This window comes from Etheostoma spectabile, chromosome 3, assembly GCF_008692095.1.
Source record: "Etheostoma spectabile isolate EspeVRDwgs_2016 chromosome 3, UIUC_Espe_1.0, whole genome shotgun sequence".
NCBI classification, from domain to species: Eukaryota; Metazoa; Chordata; class Actinopteri; order Perciformes; family Percidae; genus Etheostoma; species Etheostoma spectabile.
Window position 1 is genome coordinate 16113644 of NC_045735.1, and position 16262 is coordinate 16129905.

General features: G+C 40.8%; 1 protein-coding gene across 1 annotated transcript in view; it reads left to right on the top strand.

Moving 5' to 3' along the window:
- The window catches only part of tenm4 (teneurin transmembrane protein 4), a 173499-nt gene that overhangs the window by 38251 nt on the left and 118986 nt on the right, over positions 1–16262 (top strand). The window contains 2 exon segments of the mRNA XM_032504007.1: positions 2563–2849; positions 4375–4647. Coding sequence (XP_032359898.1) covers positions 2627–2849; positions 4375–4647 — 496 coding nt within the window. The 5' untranslated portion in view covers positions 2563–2626.

Genomic DNA, 16262 nt, shown 5'->3' on the forward strand with positions numbered 1-16262 from the left:
AGCCTTAGAAGAACTTTGTCTTTGAAATAAAAGCACATGATTGTTATCTTCATTTCAATCCATGGCAGTCATTTTTCACAGGTCTTTGTACATAACTTCTCTAACTTCTCTTTGTGAATGTACCCTCATTAACCTTCTCCTTCAGTGTGTCATGCTACTTCTTTCAATTGACTGATCGGGAGATGATAATTAAACTCGGTCCTCGTGTCACTTAAATAGTCCTCTTATCACTTCCTACTGTTGAGACATCTTGGTTAAATAAAACCTTCTGTTATTATCTTCACATAACCAGTACATTCAGATAATACAAACATGGTATCTTCTTTGTTTTGGATCCTTCTCACAGGATTTAGACCTAGACAGATGAACAGGAACAACAGCTTTGCTCTCTGGTGAAACACAATGATAATGCCAGATGTAGCCTATTTATGAAGAGCAATGCTGTTTAGTTTTACACTATGCTTTGTGTAAAAAGAAAGCCGCTCCTAAGGTGGATATATTTCCGAGGACCTACCATTTGCATCCCATATCATCTGTCGTTGTGTATGGCCTGTTGCTTTTTTGAAAGACTCCTTTGGGTTTCCCATGGCCTCAAAGGTACGTCTCGTTACCGGCTGATTAATAAGGAGCAGAGAGGGCTGTGTAGAAGGGAGATGGCCAGAGCCCTGAGCCCAGCTCTTTGGAAACAAAAAACAATGCACTTTACAGAACATTCATGAAACTTTAGAAAGCTGCTTGTTGTCCTCTCTCGCATTTGCATAGCATCAAGGATCTTGAGCAATAAAGGTAAAAATTAGCAACCCATGCAAGCGGCATCTGAAATCTTGGGAGCAGCTGAAGTGCTCTTGCAGCTGAAGAGTGGGAGCACCCCCCCCCCCCCCCCCCCCCCCCCACACCACACACACACACACACACACACACCCTCCCCCATGTGTCGGAGGTCCTGCTATTGAGGCCCCGAGTCATTAATCACCAGGATCTTTTCAGCTGTCAATACATAGAAAAGAACCCCCCCAAACCCAACAATGCTGTATTCAATAAAAAAAAAATTGTTTTGTTTTTAAGCTGGCACAAATATAGTTCACAAGGGATTATTGTTTATTGTTGATCTCATACAGTATTCATAAAGAGCTTATCTTGTGAGAAAGTCCATGTCTGAAGAACACAGACATATTGTCAGTAAAAACTCCCAGATTTGCCGGGAGTAGTTCTGATCTCTTTCTGGAAGAACTGTTCTCTTATCCAGTGACTTGCATCCATTTTTGCTTATAGTGAAATACACATTCAGCTGTGGGAGCAAGTAGTATAGAAGTAGAGTCCTGCAGCATGAATGATAAGGTATTCGAGATATATAATTACGGATATGTTATTATGACATTGGATTTGGAAGAACAATATATTAAATTTCTGCAATATCTGGCTCACTAATTCCCTATGTTCTTTAATTGAGCTTCAGAGTAAACAGTGACCAAGCCTTTAATCAAGTTATTATCCACATTGACATTTGTTAATCCAGCTCAATATCTTTAAACCACGTGTTCTCTTAGAGAGAGCTGTTTGCCAGGCATCGTCAGTTAACTACTGTTATATTACACATTCATTTACTTTGATCAGATCACCTTCATCACAGCCTTTGGTCTGTTAGACCGTGAGCTAAAAATAAACCGAAACACGGCAAAGATCTAAGTGTGCGGATATCTCTTCTTTCAGTTTGGACTCATTGATGCTTCCAGCACCTTAGCTAAGATAAAGCCGGGTGGAGCGCTGCTCATCCTGCAATATCATGTAACACCGAAACAGCTCTGTCCGTTCATTTCTTCCCCGCTTTACCTTTTTAAACTGAGAGAATTAGTAGGCCTATTGTATTTCAGTATATTCAAATAATTTTCAAAGTATGTTTCTTTATTTCACTTTAATATTTTGTCCTTCAAGGCAAGAAAATAAAATAGCTGAATGCTAAAATCCCCTCTCCCTATTGATCTTGTACTCCGTGTATTATTTGACAGTTGTGGTTTTATGTTTCAGATTTTAATCATCTCTGCTGGTTCGGAGTAGTCCTAGACTTTTTAGGCTCCTCCATTTTCAACTGGTGATGATTTGTAACTTATGAACAACACAATTCATGGAAGGACACCTGCCACTTTTACAAATGCTGGAGGCCCAGCATTTCTATACGGCACATAAAATTGAATATTTGTGGGAGACTTGCACCGTAAACTTTATAGCTGCAAGATTTGTTGTGCCATATTTTATTAAATCTAATCCTGGTGGTGCGCACCCTGTGTGTGCTGAGCCATACACACACCGCTGCTGGTTGGAAACATGCAGTTGTATTTTATTTATTCCCGCAGTTACTTGATTGTGTGTGTGTGTGTGTGTGCGTGTATTGAAGAATTCTACTTTAAAATGTAAATTTTTTTAACATTAATTAGCGACATACCTCTTAAAATAGTCAATCATGGTTGCAAGTGATTATGTTGAAATAATTTATTTAGAAACATTTTGCACATTTCCGTACATCAAATATTCAAGTTTTCTTTTTGCTGTGTTTTTCTTTTGCAGAATCACTCAAGCTGAACTGGCAGTGTAACCCACATTTGATGTTGACAGTAGTGTGAAGGCAGCCATGGAAGTGAAGGAACGTAGACCCTACCGCTCTCTCACTGCCCGCCAGGACAGCGAGCGCCGCTACACCAGCTCCTCTGCAGACAGCGAGGATGGCAAACCCAACCCCAAGTCCTACAGCTCCAGTGAAACACTCAAGGCCTTCGACCATGACTCCAGGATGGCCTACGGGAGCCGCGTCAAGGAAATGGTTCATCACGAAGTGGACGAGTTCAACCGGCAAGGTTGGCCTCAGCTGTGCCAATATTACAAAAAACTGTGCTATTATGTCAATTGAAGAGATTATCATCATCATTCACATATAAAAACATTTGCAGTGCCCAATGACATGAACAATTCTGTTATTAGGTTAAGGGCATGTTACTGCCTGGTCTCAATATGTGCGTCATTGCTTTTTAATGAGCCTCTAGGTAATTCACATTCGGTCGCTGTACAGGTCACTCCACATTTTGACTATTAACAGAGGTGGCCGGGGATTGAATTCACCATGCCAGTGATAAAAACTGCATGGAGGACAAGCATACCTTTACCCGCTCTTTCAAATATATTACATATCGTTAAAGTTCAAATCAGATGGGTTGACACTGTTGAGGTAGCTCCAAGCCCTTAGCATTCCGCCGCTTTTTCTAGGGGGGGAGGGGGGTAGCCGTGGGGGAGAGCATGTTTAGGTCAACAGTTGGTCACACATCATCACACGATCACAGGAATAATGCGCTCATTGAATCCACAAGGCTTAGCTGTCCAGTCATACCCAATCTATGCAACTCCCAAGACCCCAGGATGCAGAAATAATCAAATACACAATTTTATAGTAATATTGGCAAAAATGAATTTACTGTTTACTGCATGAGCGTGAAGTGTCTGTAGAGGGAAGACTCGTGGGAACCCATAACTTCCATTTGAATACAGATATCTTGATGTGTCTGGAAGGTCTTGAAAATGTCTGTTTGGAACATCATTGAGATTTATGGTTGGTACCATTGGAGTGTTTGTCTAGTTTTATATGATACCAATATATTCACTCTATCTTCAACTCTGGCAACAAAAAGTCTGCCAGGCTCGCCAGTGGGCCGTTCGATGGCAAATGGGTTAAATACTGTGAATTTTTAATCATGACGACACCGGGCATTTCCTTTAGGTGGTGCACTGAAGGAAAGGAGCAAAAACCTTGTGTGTTCTTTGATTTATTTCTTACATTTTTAGCAGTTAGATCTAGTGAGATTCTCTGTCTGACTTGCAGTGGTCATTTGAACTAGTAGATAACTTGGACGAGGGGAAATGGAAGACAGGTGGCGTAGTTTTCAAATATGTCTCTACATTTAGAGACATAACAGCTGTGAATTTGGCATTTGAAAACTGATGTTTCTTATGAACAAAAGACTAAAGCAAAACATTCATTGTATTTACTTCCAAGCCCCAACGTGTGGGATTGAACCTGTCCAACGACTCCTTTCAGGAACAAGACTCAGATGTGACATCAGCACATTGAGAGAAATATGGGGAAAACAACATATTGAAAGATGATATAATCACATAGCAACATTATACATAGGGGCTTTACTGTAAATACTAAAGGATCCTGCATCTTCACGGTGCTCTGAATCTATTGCATGTGGAACCTTTGCAGCTCTCAATGCCAGGTTATTGCTGTCATCTTTCCTTCTGTAATGAATACAGTTCATTATGTTGAGTGATGCAGTTAGTAGCAGAATTAATTCTCAGAACTTTGTATTCATTGGTGTGCTGCAGGGGCAGACTTCTCCCTTCGAAACCTTGGCTTCGGAGAGGCCCTCCCATCCCACGTAGCCACGTACAGGTCTGAGCTGGGGATGCCACACCGCGAGTACTCAGTCAGTGTGGGCTCAGACGCAGACACAGAGACAGACGGGATCATGTCGCCGGAGCACGCAGTCAGGTTATGGGGCCGCAGCAACACCAAGTCAGGCCGCAGCTCGTGCCTCTCCAGCAGGGCCAACTCCAACCTGACGCTCACCGACACGGAGCACGAGAACACTGAAAACGGTAGGGCATGTTCCCCTTTTACTTTTCCCTGCTGGTCCTTCAAGCAAGCTCATTTTCTTTTTTGATGTTGATTTGGTTTTGTTGCTAAATGGAATATTGTTTTGTTTGTGTGTGTGTGTGTGTGTGTGTGTGTGTGTGTGTGTGTGTCTGTGTTTTTAAGCATGTTCCTTTACACTAGAGCAGAATTACCTGTTATGTCTTTGATACGAAACAAAAAAGCTAAGCTGCTCTGATGATAACGTTGGTTTGAGCTTGTTTAGTTTTTGACATTACTCGACTGAAATCTCATACAACCCCAAGATGAATTGTGTCTTTTCTATCTTTGTAAATGGTTTGGTACATGTTGACACCCTGGCACGATTTTGGTCCAACACATTTAGGATTTTACCTCTTAAAAGAAAAGACAATTACCAGTGTTTCAGCACATCCAGGGATTTGGGATACCATTACCCATGCTGTTCTTCCTGCTCTTGCTTTCTTCTTTTTCTTGCCATGTGTGAATCACAGTGATTGTGTGGTCTTTGATAGGAAATGGTTTGGCAGGTTTCTTGGTGAAATCAGTGCCAAGAAGTGGGAAGCCTTATGTATTGAATTCAACATGCCGTGGCTTTGGTGTTTTCCCCAAGGGCCAGATGAGTCGGTGTGCATGCTCATAAAGTCACGTGAGCTCAGAGAATATGTAACCATGAACCATGGCAAGTGCCAAAAAATGGCAGGAGATAACACTTTCTTTAAAATTGTTATTGCTATTAAGTCATGATACTGCAGAAGCAGAAATGTCATTTGGATATTCAGCTCAGTCCCTTAACCGCAGTAAACTCAGGTAAAACTTATTAATTGCTTGGATAGTGTTTACATTGAAATAAAAAGCTTTTGGAGTGAATTTAGTGCAGTGTGGAGGCAGAAGCTGGTGTGTCCTTAATGCCTACTCCTTTTTGCATTCATCTTCCTGAATTCTTGCCAAAATGGAAAATTTTCCATTTGTCTTTTTGACACGGAGGTGCTGTGTGGTGAAATTTAAGTTCTGTTTCACATTATGCAAAGTTGAACTCAAACCCAAATCGTGCATATTAGCTGGCAGATTTATGATACTGTTTCCCGGATACTTCAGAGATAGAGGAACTCATCAAGGGCCCAGCGGTAACATTGTAATTGCCCCTGCACCGCCTTGCAGAGGAACTTGTGAATAGTTTTGCATTTTAGAGTGTGTCACATTATGTATTAGCTTCTTATTATAACTGACAGAAATGACTCTTGGAAGTGGAATCCATTTGCCCGAATGACTCAGGGACAGAACGTGGCATCCCTTTGCTTGATCATCTGAGATGTCAGGGGACTGGAGTTTGGCTGCATTGTATATAATTAAAGAGAATCTCCTTAGATGCCTGTTCAGGGGTTGGTACGCTGCAATGTGTTTAGAGCACCCGTAGCTGCAGCATCATGCCACATCTGTGACACACAATCAAGATTCTAACTAGCTTTTTATTCAACTCACCTGAGCAGAAAGAGCACTTGAATTTAGCATTTAATTTAATTCAGTAACGCCTGATAACATACAATTTATATATGGCAAGTTAATTACAATCCATTGAGCGGGCTTGTGTGTGCGTTAATCTCTTTAAATCAACAAACCATTTACTCTGCTTTAATGTATTCAAGCCGCTGGGCAGTTCTCCCCCTCTTCACATGCGACTTACTTGACCCTGGTTTTAATGTATGCAAATAAGCAATAGCGATTTGGGGGAAAAAATTCTTGATGCTCAAGTGATTCTCAGGAAATCCCATAAATACTATGATTAAAAAAAAACACTTGCTGATAATAACATGCTATACTAAGATTCATTCATTTGTGATGTGATTATAAAATAAGTTGCTACCTTTATTCTCGGTCTAATCTACTACATGATGGGTAGACAAGTATAGTATTTTTGGAATTTTGTACTTCATTTTTGGAGTTTTGGAAAAGTAGTTATGTCCAATGTGTGTATGTGTGTGTTGTGTTGACAATACATGGACACCCTGTCCATAAATATAATACTTATATGTACTTTATTATTAATGGTAAATGGACTTCAGTTATATAGGGCCTTTCTACCTCATACTGGATAAAGATCGTTACGATTTGCCTCTCAGTCACCCCCACACACACACACACACACACACACACACACACACACACACACACACACACACACACACACACACACCACATTCATACGCTGATGGGGGCGGGGCCATGTGAGGCGCTGGTAGCAACTTTGGGCTCAAGGACTTGCTCTGTCTCCTGAGCCGCAGCCGCCCAAATGATCTTTTATCACTCCACTGTTATTTTCTCCATTTAAACACTCAAGCCTGAAATACATGCACACAAAGGACCTCTACACATGCATGAGATGTTGTGGTGATGGGGCTGCCGCTTTTTTAGTACCGAGCAGTTACGGTGTTCAATGCCTTGCTCAAGAGCACCCCGGCAGTGCCCAGGAGTTAAACTGGCCCCTCTCCAGCTACCAGTCCAAACCCCGTACCGACTGGTCCGGGCTGGACCTGAACCGGCTACTCTCCAGTTCTAAAGCCAAGTCCCCACGGACTTCTCCTGCTGCATGTGTATGGGTTTGTTAGCGTTTTAAAAGCATTCATGCAGTGTGTGCAGGTATGTGTGTGTGTCTACTACCCAGCATGCCTCTAGTCCCTAGGGAGCCCCTTGAGGACACTTCCAGCAGGCAGACGACTGCTGAGTCATTGCACATCCTCCAGAAGCTGAATTGCAAGGAGGCCAGTCCAACCTGCTGGGTTTGGGAGAGGGCTGCTGTTCCTGGGTTTTACCCTCTTCAAGCTTATCCAGATGTGTGCTCTAATCTCAAATATGCCCCACTGTTATGGCTAGACCATTACCTTTCTGTAAGCATGAGGACCGGCAGTGGAGATAACCACAACAGCTTGCTGAGGGACTGTTGTTATTCATGTGTTGCATAACCTGCAGAGAAAAGTAATGCGACTACACAGGCCTAAACAGTTCCTGTTGATAGAAAGTGCTTGTGTGACTGCCACTGGTCTATAAATACTGTATACATACACAACCAAAAAGTTTGAGCTCATCATCTGTGTGATTTTTAGTTTTAGAAGTTAATTTTTTTTTTTTATTGCTCATTACTATATAGTGGTAGCTGTAGGCTTTGCTTCAGGGCAAAGCCTCTAGGAACGCCAGTGAAAGTCCCTCCACTGCCTTTTAGAATCAGCTTTTATATTTGTTTTATTAGCACACAGCCTTGAATGTTGGCTGTGTTAGCACCAATAAAATCATCACTTTTAGTACTACTCCTTCACCATTTATTTTTCATAGTTTTTACTAGGGGTGTCGCTTTCGATTTTAAATCGAAAATTGATTCAAATGAGCTTTCGATTTTGATTAGTATGTTTTTTTCTCTCCACCCCTACCTACTTGACAAAGCACGGCTGGTAGCCTGCAGCTTGACTTTTCCACACAGCGTGGCCACCGCTGGAGTCCGAGATGACGGAGAAACCACAGAACAGAAAATCTTTCTGCTTCCCTGAAGTCACGGCGTGGCGACATTTAGTCTTCCTCGTCAGTTATGTAAACAAACATCGATGGGACTCAATGATGCCTTCAGGTACAACTTGTTATACTAATGATCTAATTTCCAAAGTACCCTTCTGCCATCTAGTGACTCACTTGTTGTGGAATAGCCGTTCCAGTTGAAAAAAAAATGTAATCAATAATTTTATCAAATTGTGACCCAACAACCAAAAGTCAAATCGAATAGTAGATTTGGAGAATCCTGACACCCCTAGTTTCTATGTATTTCATTCCATGCTATTGTAGTATTTATAAAAATAGTATTTTAGTTTATTTGCTTCTTAGTTATTTATGTTACAGTCTATACTTACAGTATCTGTATTTATTGCTGTTGTTTCTGGTGTACTGCTGAAACAACCAAATACTCCCCCACTGGGATCAATAAAGGTGTATGTTATTGTTAAAGTCTTACTTTTGCAACCATTAAAACTGAAGTATATAAATGTTCTTAGCAAGCAGAGTGGCAAGTCTTGGGCAATGGACCCAGATCCATCCGTTCCGTTGATTGATTGATGGATTTTTTTGAACAGCAGCCATTACATCCATTAAAAATCACAAAGCATAAAAAACAGTTCATCCAAATTTCCATTGTGGTCCTTTAATAAAGCACTGTACAACAAGTGCAGGCAATACAATCAACATAAATAAATAGCAGGCGACCGGGTAGCTATGTCTACATAAATTAAAGTTGCTCGAATCATCCGTGTGTTAGGCTACACACACACTACTACTGTTACCCCCCAGTCTAGTGGTAGTACACTACACACTGTAAAAGTATCACTATCTGCTAGCCGCCTGTCCCAACGGCAACGACTAGCGGGATGAGGAGGATGATGGGGGGGGTGTGCGAGCTAGCCTCCATTTTGTTTTACAATACTTCGAACGTCAACAAGAAGTGACAGCACCCAACATCGCTTAGAGCACCTTTAAAAAAAAAAAAAAAAAGTAAAACCTGATTCAGAAATTCTCGTAAGTATCTAGAGGAATGATGCAAAGATTGGTGTGATGTGTTCTAGCGGTCAGTCCATCTCTGGCTGCTGCACTGTGGATGAGAAGAAGAGCAGCTAATAATAATGATAACGTAAAGCAGGGGTCTCAAACTCATCTTACTTGGGGGCCGCTGGAAGTAGAGTCTGGGTTTGGCTGGGCCGCATCAAGTATTCCAAAAAAAACCTATTTCCTCCAAAAAGGGCGTGGAACTGCCGGTGCTTTAAGCCCCTAGATCTGATATGGTTAGTGCATTTCACAACAACAGACATCACATTGTCAAACCTCAGGCATTTGCCGCAACGGGTACTTAGCTAGCTTGACAACCGTTACGCTGCTGTCAGGAGACTACTACGGTAGCCCATAAGTGACAAGCGCAATGAGAAAAAGTTTCAGAACGCGCGGGCCGCACTAACGCTTAACTTTGATGTCAAGTAGGGGGCCACAAAATATCATCCCGCGGGCCGCAATTGGCCCCCGGGCCGCGAGTTTGAGACCCATGACGTAAAGGGAAGTTGATTCAAGTAGACTGGACATAATGGACATACAAATGACAATTTCCAAATTAATTTTGAGGAGAGGACCAATTTGAACTTGGAATTCCCCCACAGACTGAAAGAAGCATGTTTGTTGGAAACATAATTGTATGATTATTAACTTTAATAAAATAGTGCCTGTTTGTGTATAAGCCTGCAGTAGACTTTATGAGAAGTTTAAAATCCTCAGTTAGTCCATACTTCTCACATAGCCATGTTTTTATCAAACCAGGCAAGTATGGGTGCAGAACACATTTTAGGTTCCTCCACTGATGATTGATTCCAAGTAACAAGGAAAAAAAGAGTCCTGCATGATTAAATACGAGTCATCAATCAGCATTTTTACCTTCAAAGCACACAGTGGCTAATGTGCTGATGTGATCATGCTTTTAGCTGGGGTAAGAGCAATGTTGAGTTGTCAGATGAAAAGCTGAGTCTTTTCATGTGGGTTTACCATGCTTATTTTCAGCATTTCCATCCAGATTTGTGTACAGCTGTCAAGATAAACTTTAGTTCTGCCTTGCTTCTAATAACCTTACATTTTCATATTGAGATATAAAGTGCCTTGTAATATATTAATGCAGCTGGGCTGCTTTGCATAAAATGACACAAATCCTAAAACTACTAGCATGAATAATGGCTATAAATAACTACTTGTAGTTTTGTTCTACTAAAACAAACAATCTACAATTTCTTCTTTTAATATTCTGTCTTCTAATCTATAGCTTCTAACAAAAAATACATCATACAATATTAAGAATTAGTATTGCGTTTCTTGGGGCGGCCTCTAGCTCACCCAGTAAGAAAGTGGGCCCCATGTAGGCTGGGTCCTGCAGCGGCCCGGGTTCTAATCCAACCTGCGGCCCTCTGCTGCGTGCCACCCCCCCCCGTCTCTCCTCCTTTCATGGCTATCCACTAAAAAAAAAGAAAAGCTTTAAAAAAAAAAAAAAGAAAGTACTACTTTTCTTAACTGAGTTGTGAAACAGACCACAGAACAAAAACTCTTGCAGTAAGTGCAAACTCCTCAGTGAAGGTAATGTATTCCCTTACTGTTGAAAGATTGAGGTTAGCTCCAGGGCCGTGCTCAGTTACTGAATCTTTGAACGTAGCATGACTGTCTATGAGGGACAGGTGTTCCTCGTAGAGACATGACACCGCTCCAAAATGTTGAGGGGCTTTGAAAAAGCAAATATCTCGCAGATTTGAACCTGAGTGGAGAGGAGAACATCAGACATGTTTATAGTGATTGACAGCCACATTTCCCTGGCATAGAAAAGCACCTTTTGAACTCGAGGGTGATTGTCCACTGGATTTATTTAGAAGAATCTACAAAAGCATCACAACGTCTAACTTTTGTAACCATGCCTTAAACCAGGGATCTTCGACAGGGGCTCTGGGACCCCTAGGGGTCCAAATTATTGTTATTTAATTATTATTAAATAACAATATTATAATTTTTTTTAATTATTGTGAGAGTTTTTTAAAAAATGTAAAAAAGGTCTTCACATGAATCCAACATATTATTAGCAAATGTAAATCCCCACTGCTTACTGGCCTACAGTCAAGGTAGTCTCTAAGGCCACCCACAGATCTGTGCCACATGGATGTTTAACACTAAAACATGATTTATAAACTCATGCCAACAATTATTAGGCTATTTTAATAGCTTAGTATTCTATGCAAAAAAAGGTATGGATAATGGTTTTAGGCCATCCTACAAGTTATTGTAGGCCCAGGTTAATATGCAACTTAATTCTATACAAAATATACTAAAGAAGAAAAAAAAAAAGAAACGTCCTGTCACTTTCAACTGCTTTTATATTTTAAGCAAACTTAACTTTGTGCAAATATTTGCATGAACATGAAAAGATTTAACAACTAAGACATAAACTGAACAATTTTTACAGGCGTGACTAACAAAAATGAAATAATTTGTCCCTGAACAAAGGGGGGGGGGGCCCTCAGAATCTGGTGTGGCCAGCTGCATTAGGCACCGCAGTGCATCTCCTCCTCATTAACTGTTTATGGTTCATTGAACAAGCATGGGACACATTGTTTAAATCCGTTACAATGAAGATCTCTAAAGTTATTTCGATTTTTACAAAAATATCTTAGTGTCCTGAAAAAGGGGCCTTTCTTTTTTTGTTGAGTATATGTAATAGGGGGTCCCTGCTGCTCCATCTCTCTTTCAGATAAGGGGTCCTTGGCCTAAACATCGTTGAAGACCCCTGCCTTAACAAAGGCACCAAAAGCATGTTTTCTTCTTTTTGCTTTGTTTTCATTTCTGCAACACACTTCTTGCAAAACACTTCACTGTGTCTTCCATTAGACACTTCTGTTCAAGAATAAAAACTTTTGCAATCATTGGGAAAACACTTTTCTTCAAAATGCAAAACCCATTAGTTTGCAGGGAGTTCCCCTTCACCATGCCACTCTAGGTCCCTACAATACTGCACACAAAATCACATTAGTGGATGCACTAAATAATGTAGTTGCACGTCCTGTTCAACTACATTATTTACAGAAATTATCTGACATTATCCCAGAACCACATATGACGACAGACCACAGCAGAACAGGTCTGTCGTCATCTGGGATAATGCTAGTTTCCACCGGACTGCTCTGGTCTGGGACTGGTTCTCCAACCCAAATACTGTAGCTTCACAGTTGTATACTTGGCCCCTTACCCCCGACTTCACAGTCCGATTGAGGAATTCTTTTCAAACTTGGCGTTGGAAAGTGTACGACGGCCAACCACATGCCCTTTTGTTGTAAAAATCTGCAACGAGAAAGACTAAACTCTATTCATTTTTCCTGATGCCTTTCTATTTTTGCATTCATTGAAATGTAAGTAGTTGTTCTGTACTGGAACAGGCTTTCATAGGAGGCTGTATTAGAAAATGGAGAGCAGTGTTTTGTATAAAGTACACCAGTCTGTTGTTGCTGATTTGAAAGAGCAATTCAAGCAGTGAATGTGTGGATAATTTTGTTGTAAAAAGGCCATTTTGAAAAAGGATTTTTAGTTTGCCGAGTTTCATCGTGACATAGAAGTGAGATATTTATGTCCAAGTGCTGTGTCTTATTTGGCTTGTGTAAAGAGTTTTAACACAATGAGCCACATTCCGCAACACGTGTGTGAGCAATCGGCGAAACCTGTAGTTGTATTGCTGTACAAATGTTGCAGTACCAACTAGAGGTTTACAGCATGATTCTTGGAACCTAGCTCAATTGGAGCTCATTGGACGGACAAATGTGCATTGTATCCTATGCTGATATGATATTCATGATATATTCACTGTATGGTATTACAATATGGCAACAGCCGTTATGCTGTATGTATCATACAATTGCAACCCACTGTATTTTGTTGGGGAAAAAAAACAACTAAACTTTAATAAAAGGAGAAAAAGGAAACCATTTCACTGTTGTATAAATTTGAATAGAATGGCCTCATGAAGTCAAACCCATATAAACAGTATTTTTAAAGGTAGTTTTTTTATACAGTGTTTAATTTTGCAAGAGAAACTGATCTATAGTTTCAGAAAGCATGTTCAAACAGTAGTGAAAAACTGGAATTGTACATGTTTTTCTGTTGAATGCGATGTTTTCTTTCTTAAATAGGCCAAGGCAAAGAAAATATTGGAGTTTGCAAAAGTCAGTCAATGTCTAAATGTACAATGTTTTGCACTCCAACAGTCCAGTATGACTAATCAGTATTTTCTAGTTGGGTTTTTTGGATCATTATTCCCTGGACTGAGGAATCACATTAGTCCCCTCTGCATAATGACCCCAGTGATTTCTCAAAGTAACATGAACAAGCTGCACTGGTACACTGTGATGCGAAACTGTGCACCTTAATCTTGTCCCTCATAGACTGTGCCTACTGACAAACCCACACTGATGGCTATACCCTCCTGAAGTGAACAAGCACATTTATTCGATGCACACTCTACATTTAAGATGTGTTTATATCTGTGAACTGATCCCCCGGAGCTTACTGGGAGCCTGTGGGGTGTAGTGAAGTCAGACAAGCCGCTGCCTGGATTCATTAGGGCGTGTTTTACAGCAGTGTGGTAGGACCACAGAGATGGGGTTTCTCATTGTGACCTTGGAGTAGAAGTAACATGTTTGCACATGCTCTCTCTCTCTGTCTCTCTCTCTCTCTCTCTCTCTCTGTCTCTCTCTATCTCTCTTTGTCTCTCTCTCTTTCATATTTAGCTGTTAGCCATGCTGTGTTTTTATCTTCCCCTAATAGAAAAGGAAGCTGTTTGTCCTCAGTGTAGGTAGTGAAGCCTGGTATATGTTTTTCAAATATTTGGTTCTTAAGTCTTCACATTTGGGACATAAGAAATGTAATTCTCACTCACTCACTCACTAACACAATCACCTTGGGTGGCGCCGGACAGAGCCACAGTGCCGCTGCCAAATAGTCTCAGGAAGGAAGTTGTTTTGGTGGAACATGTGTACGTTCAGAAGTAGTTTTAGTCGTCAACAGAAAACTCAGATTGGACAGATAGTCTAGCTAGCTGTCTGGATTTACCCTGCAGAGATCTGAGGACCAGGTAACCATAGTCCTCAGATTGGACAGATAGTCTAGCTAGCTGTCTGGATTTACCCTGCAGAGACCTGAGGACCAGGTAACCATAGTCCTCAGATTGGACAGATAGTCTAGCTAGCTGTCTGGATTTACCCTGCAGAGATCTGAGGACCAGGTAACCATAGTCCTCAGATTGGACAGATTGTCTAGCTAGCTGTCTGAGGACGAGGTAACCATAGTCCTCAGAAATCAGCCTTAGGTTAGAGCGCCAACACAGAGACAGAGGAAGGGGACGGACATCCGGCTGAAATGAGGTGGAAATCCATCAACACCGGGGCAATCCCGGAAATGAATCCTCGTCGATATAGACCACAGATAAGGCCCACGTGTGGCGCAAATAAAGAAATAGACCGTTGTAAGGTGAATTTTTGGGCTAGAATACCAATTATCATATGTGAGAGCAATAATGTTATCAGGTCTCCCTGTTTTTTTTTTAAAATAAAATTTCCAATCCATGCAAAACAACAAGCACGTTATTGGTGTTTTTTATTTTAATGATGAAAGCTGTGTAAAGCTTGGGAAGTTTGGGGTCCCTTACTGGAGCTGCTGCCCCCGCGACCCGATACCGGATAAGCGGTCGAAGATGGATGGATAGATGTGTAAAGCCTGTCTTGTTTTAGTTATTGTTTTCAATGCGAAGCATTTAATAGTAGCATAAAACAGTTTTATGTGATGGTAAACTTGGAGTTGATACAGCTTTAAGTAGCATCAACCTTATTCTGTGTGTGTGCTCAGCTGCATGTTGTAGGTCGCAACATTGTCAAGAAACATAAAAAAAATTACACAGAAATATCTGCATGTTTTTATGTTAACAGAACTGCCATATGAATTATTAAATATCATTACCTGGTAACTGTAACAAAGCGTTTGATAAACTATTTCTCTTTAAATAGCTTCTTTTCATAAAATATGGGTTTCATCTTTGAAATGTTGTTTTATTCAATTTTCAGTGCTGCTTTTCATAAGAAATTACTCCTATAGAAAAAAGTTGCATGCTTGTTCAAAGAATCAAGATCAAAGCAAATAAAAAAGTAAGAGCTATTTATACAGATAATAACTGCGTCTCTCTGACAGACACCTTTTGAATTTGCTAAGTTATAAAATAAGTGACAAATGTATAAAATAGAACAATATGAAGCAATCACACCTTTTATACAGTGGGGATTAGTAATTATATCCGTTTCCCAGTAGAGACAAATATAATCACTTTTGTAAAACATTGGTATTTTGATAGAGACCGAGAGACTGTGATCATTTGCTGCAGGGAGACAGTACTTTCTGTAATGTTGGGATCTGTAATTTCACTGAATCCACATTAAGCACAACATGAGAGTTTGTTCTGAAACGGTCACGGCTATCGTAGCAGCAGAATATCAGGCTAAAATGATGCTTCAAAGAAATCACTAGTGGTTTCCCAGCTCACAGCCATGCTTATTTCCTCCCACAGTTATTTATTTGTTTACTTTTTTTGGCATCTTGCAGAGTCTCTGCTCAGATCATGGATTAGTGGAGATATTCTCTTGCTCATTTGCAAGCTAATTTGCTGGGTTTAGAGGCCCTTGTGGACAGTTTTGGTCTGTTATCTGTGGAGTTGCATACCCGCTCCCTGCCAATGCCTCCGACAGTCTAAACCAACAGCACGTCAGGGCCCATCTTCCCACTTAGGCTCAGGGGCCGCAGTTCAGCTCAAAGCACAGCATGGAGCAGGATGAGCCCTGCTCCGTGGAGGATCCTCCCAACGCCGTCTCACAACGTCTGTCCCTCTCTTAGAAAGATTCATTTAACATACAGTCAATTATCTGTGCGCATGTTATATTTATGTAAGCAAGGCACTGATTTCATATTCTGGATCTCTAGCAGTACATATATTGACCACATTACACTTTTCTTTTTCAATTGC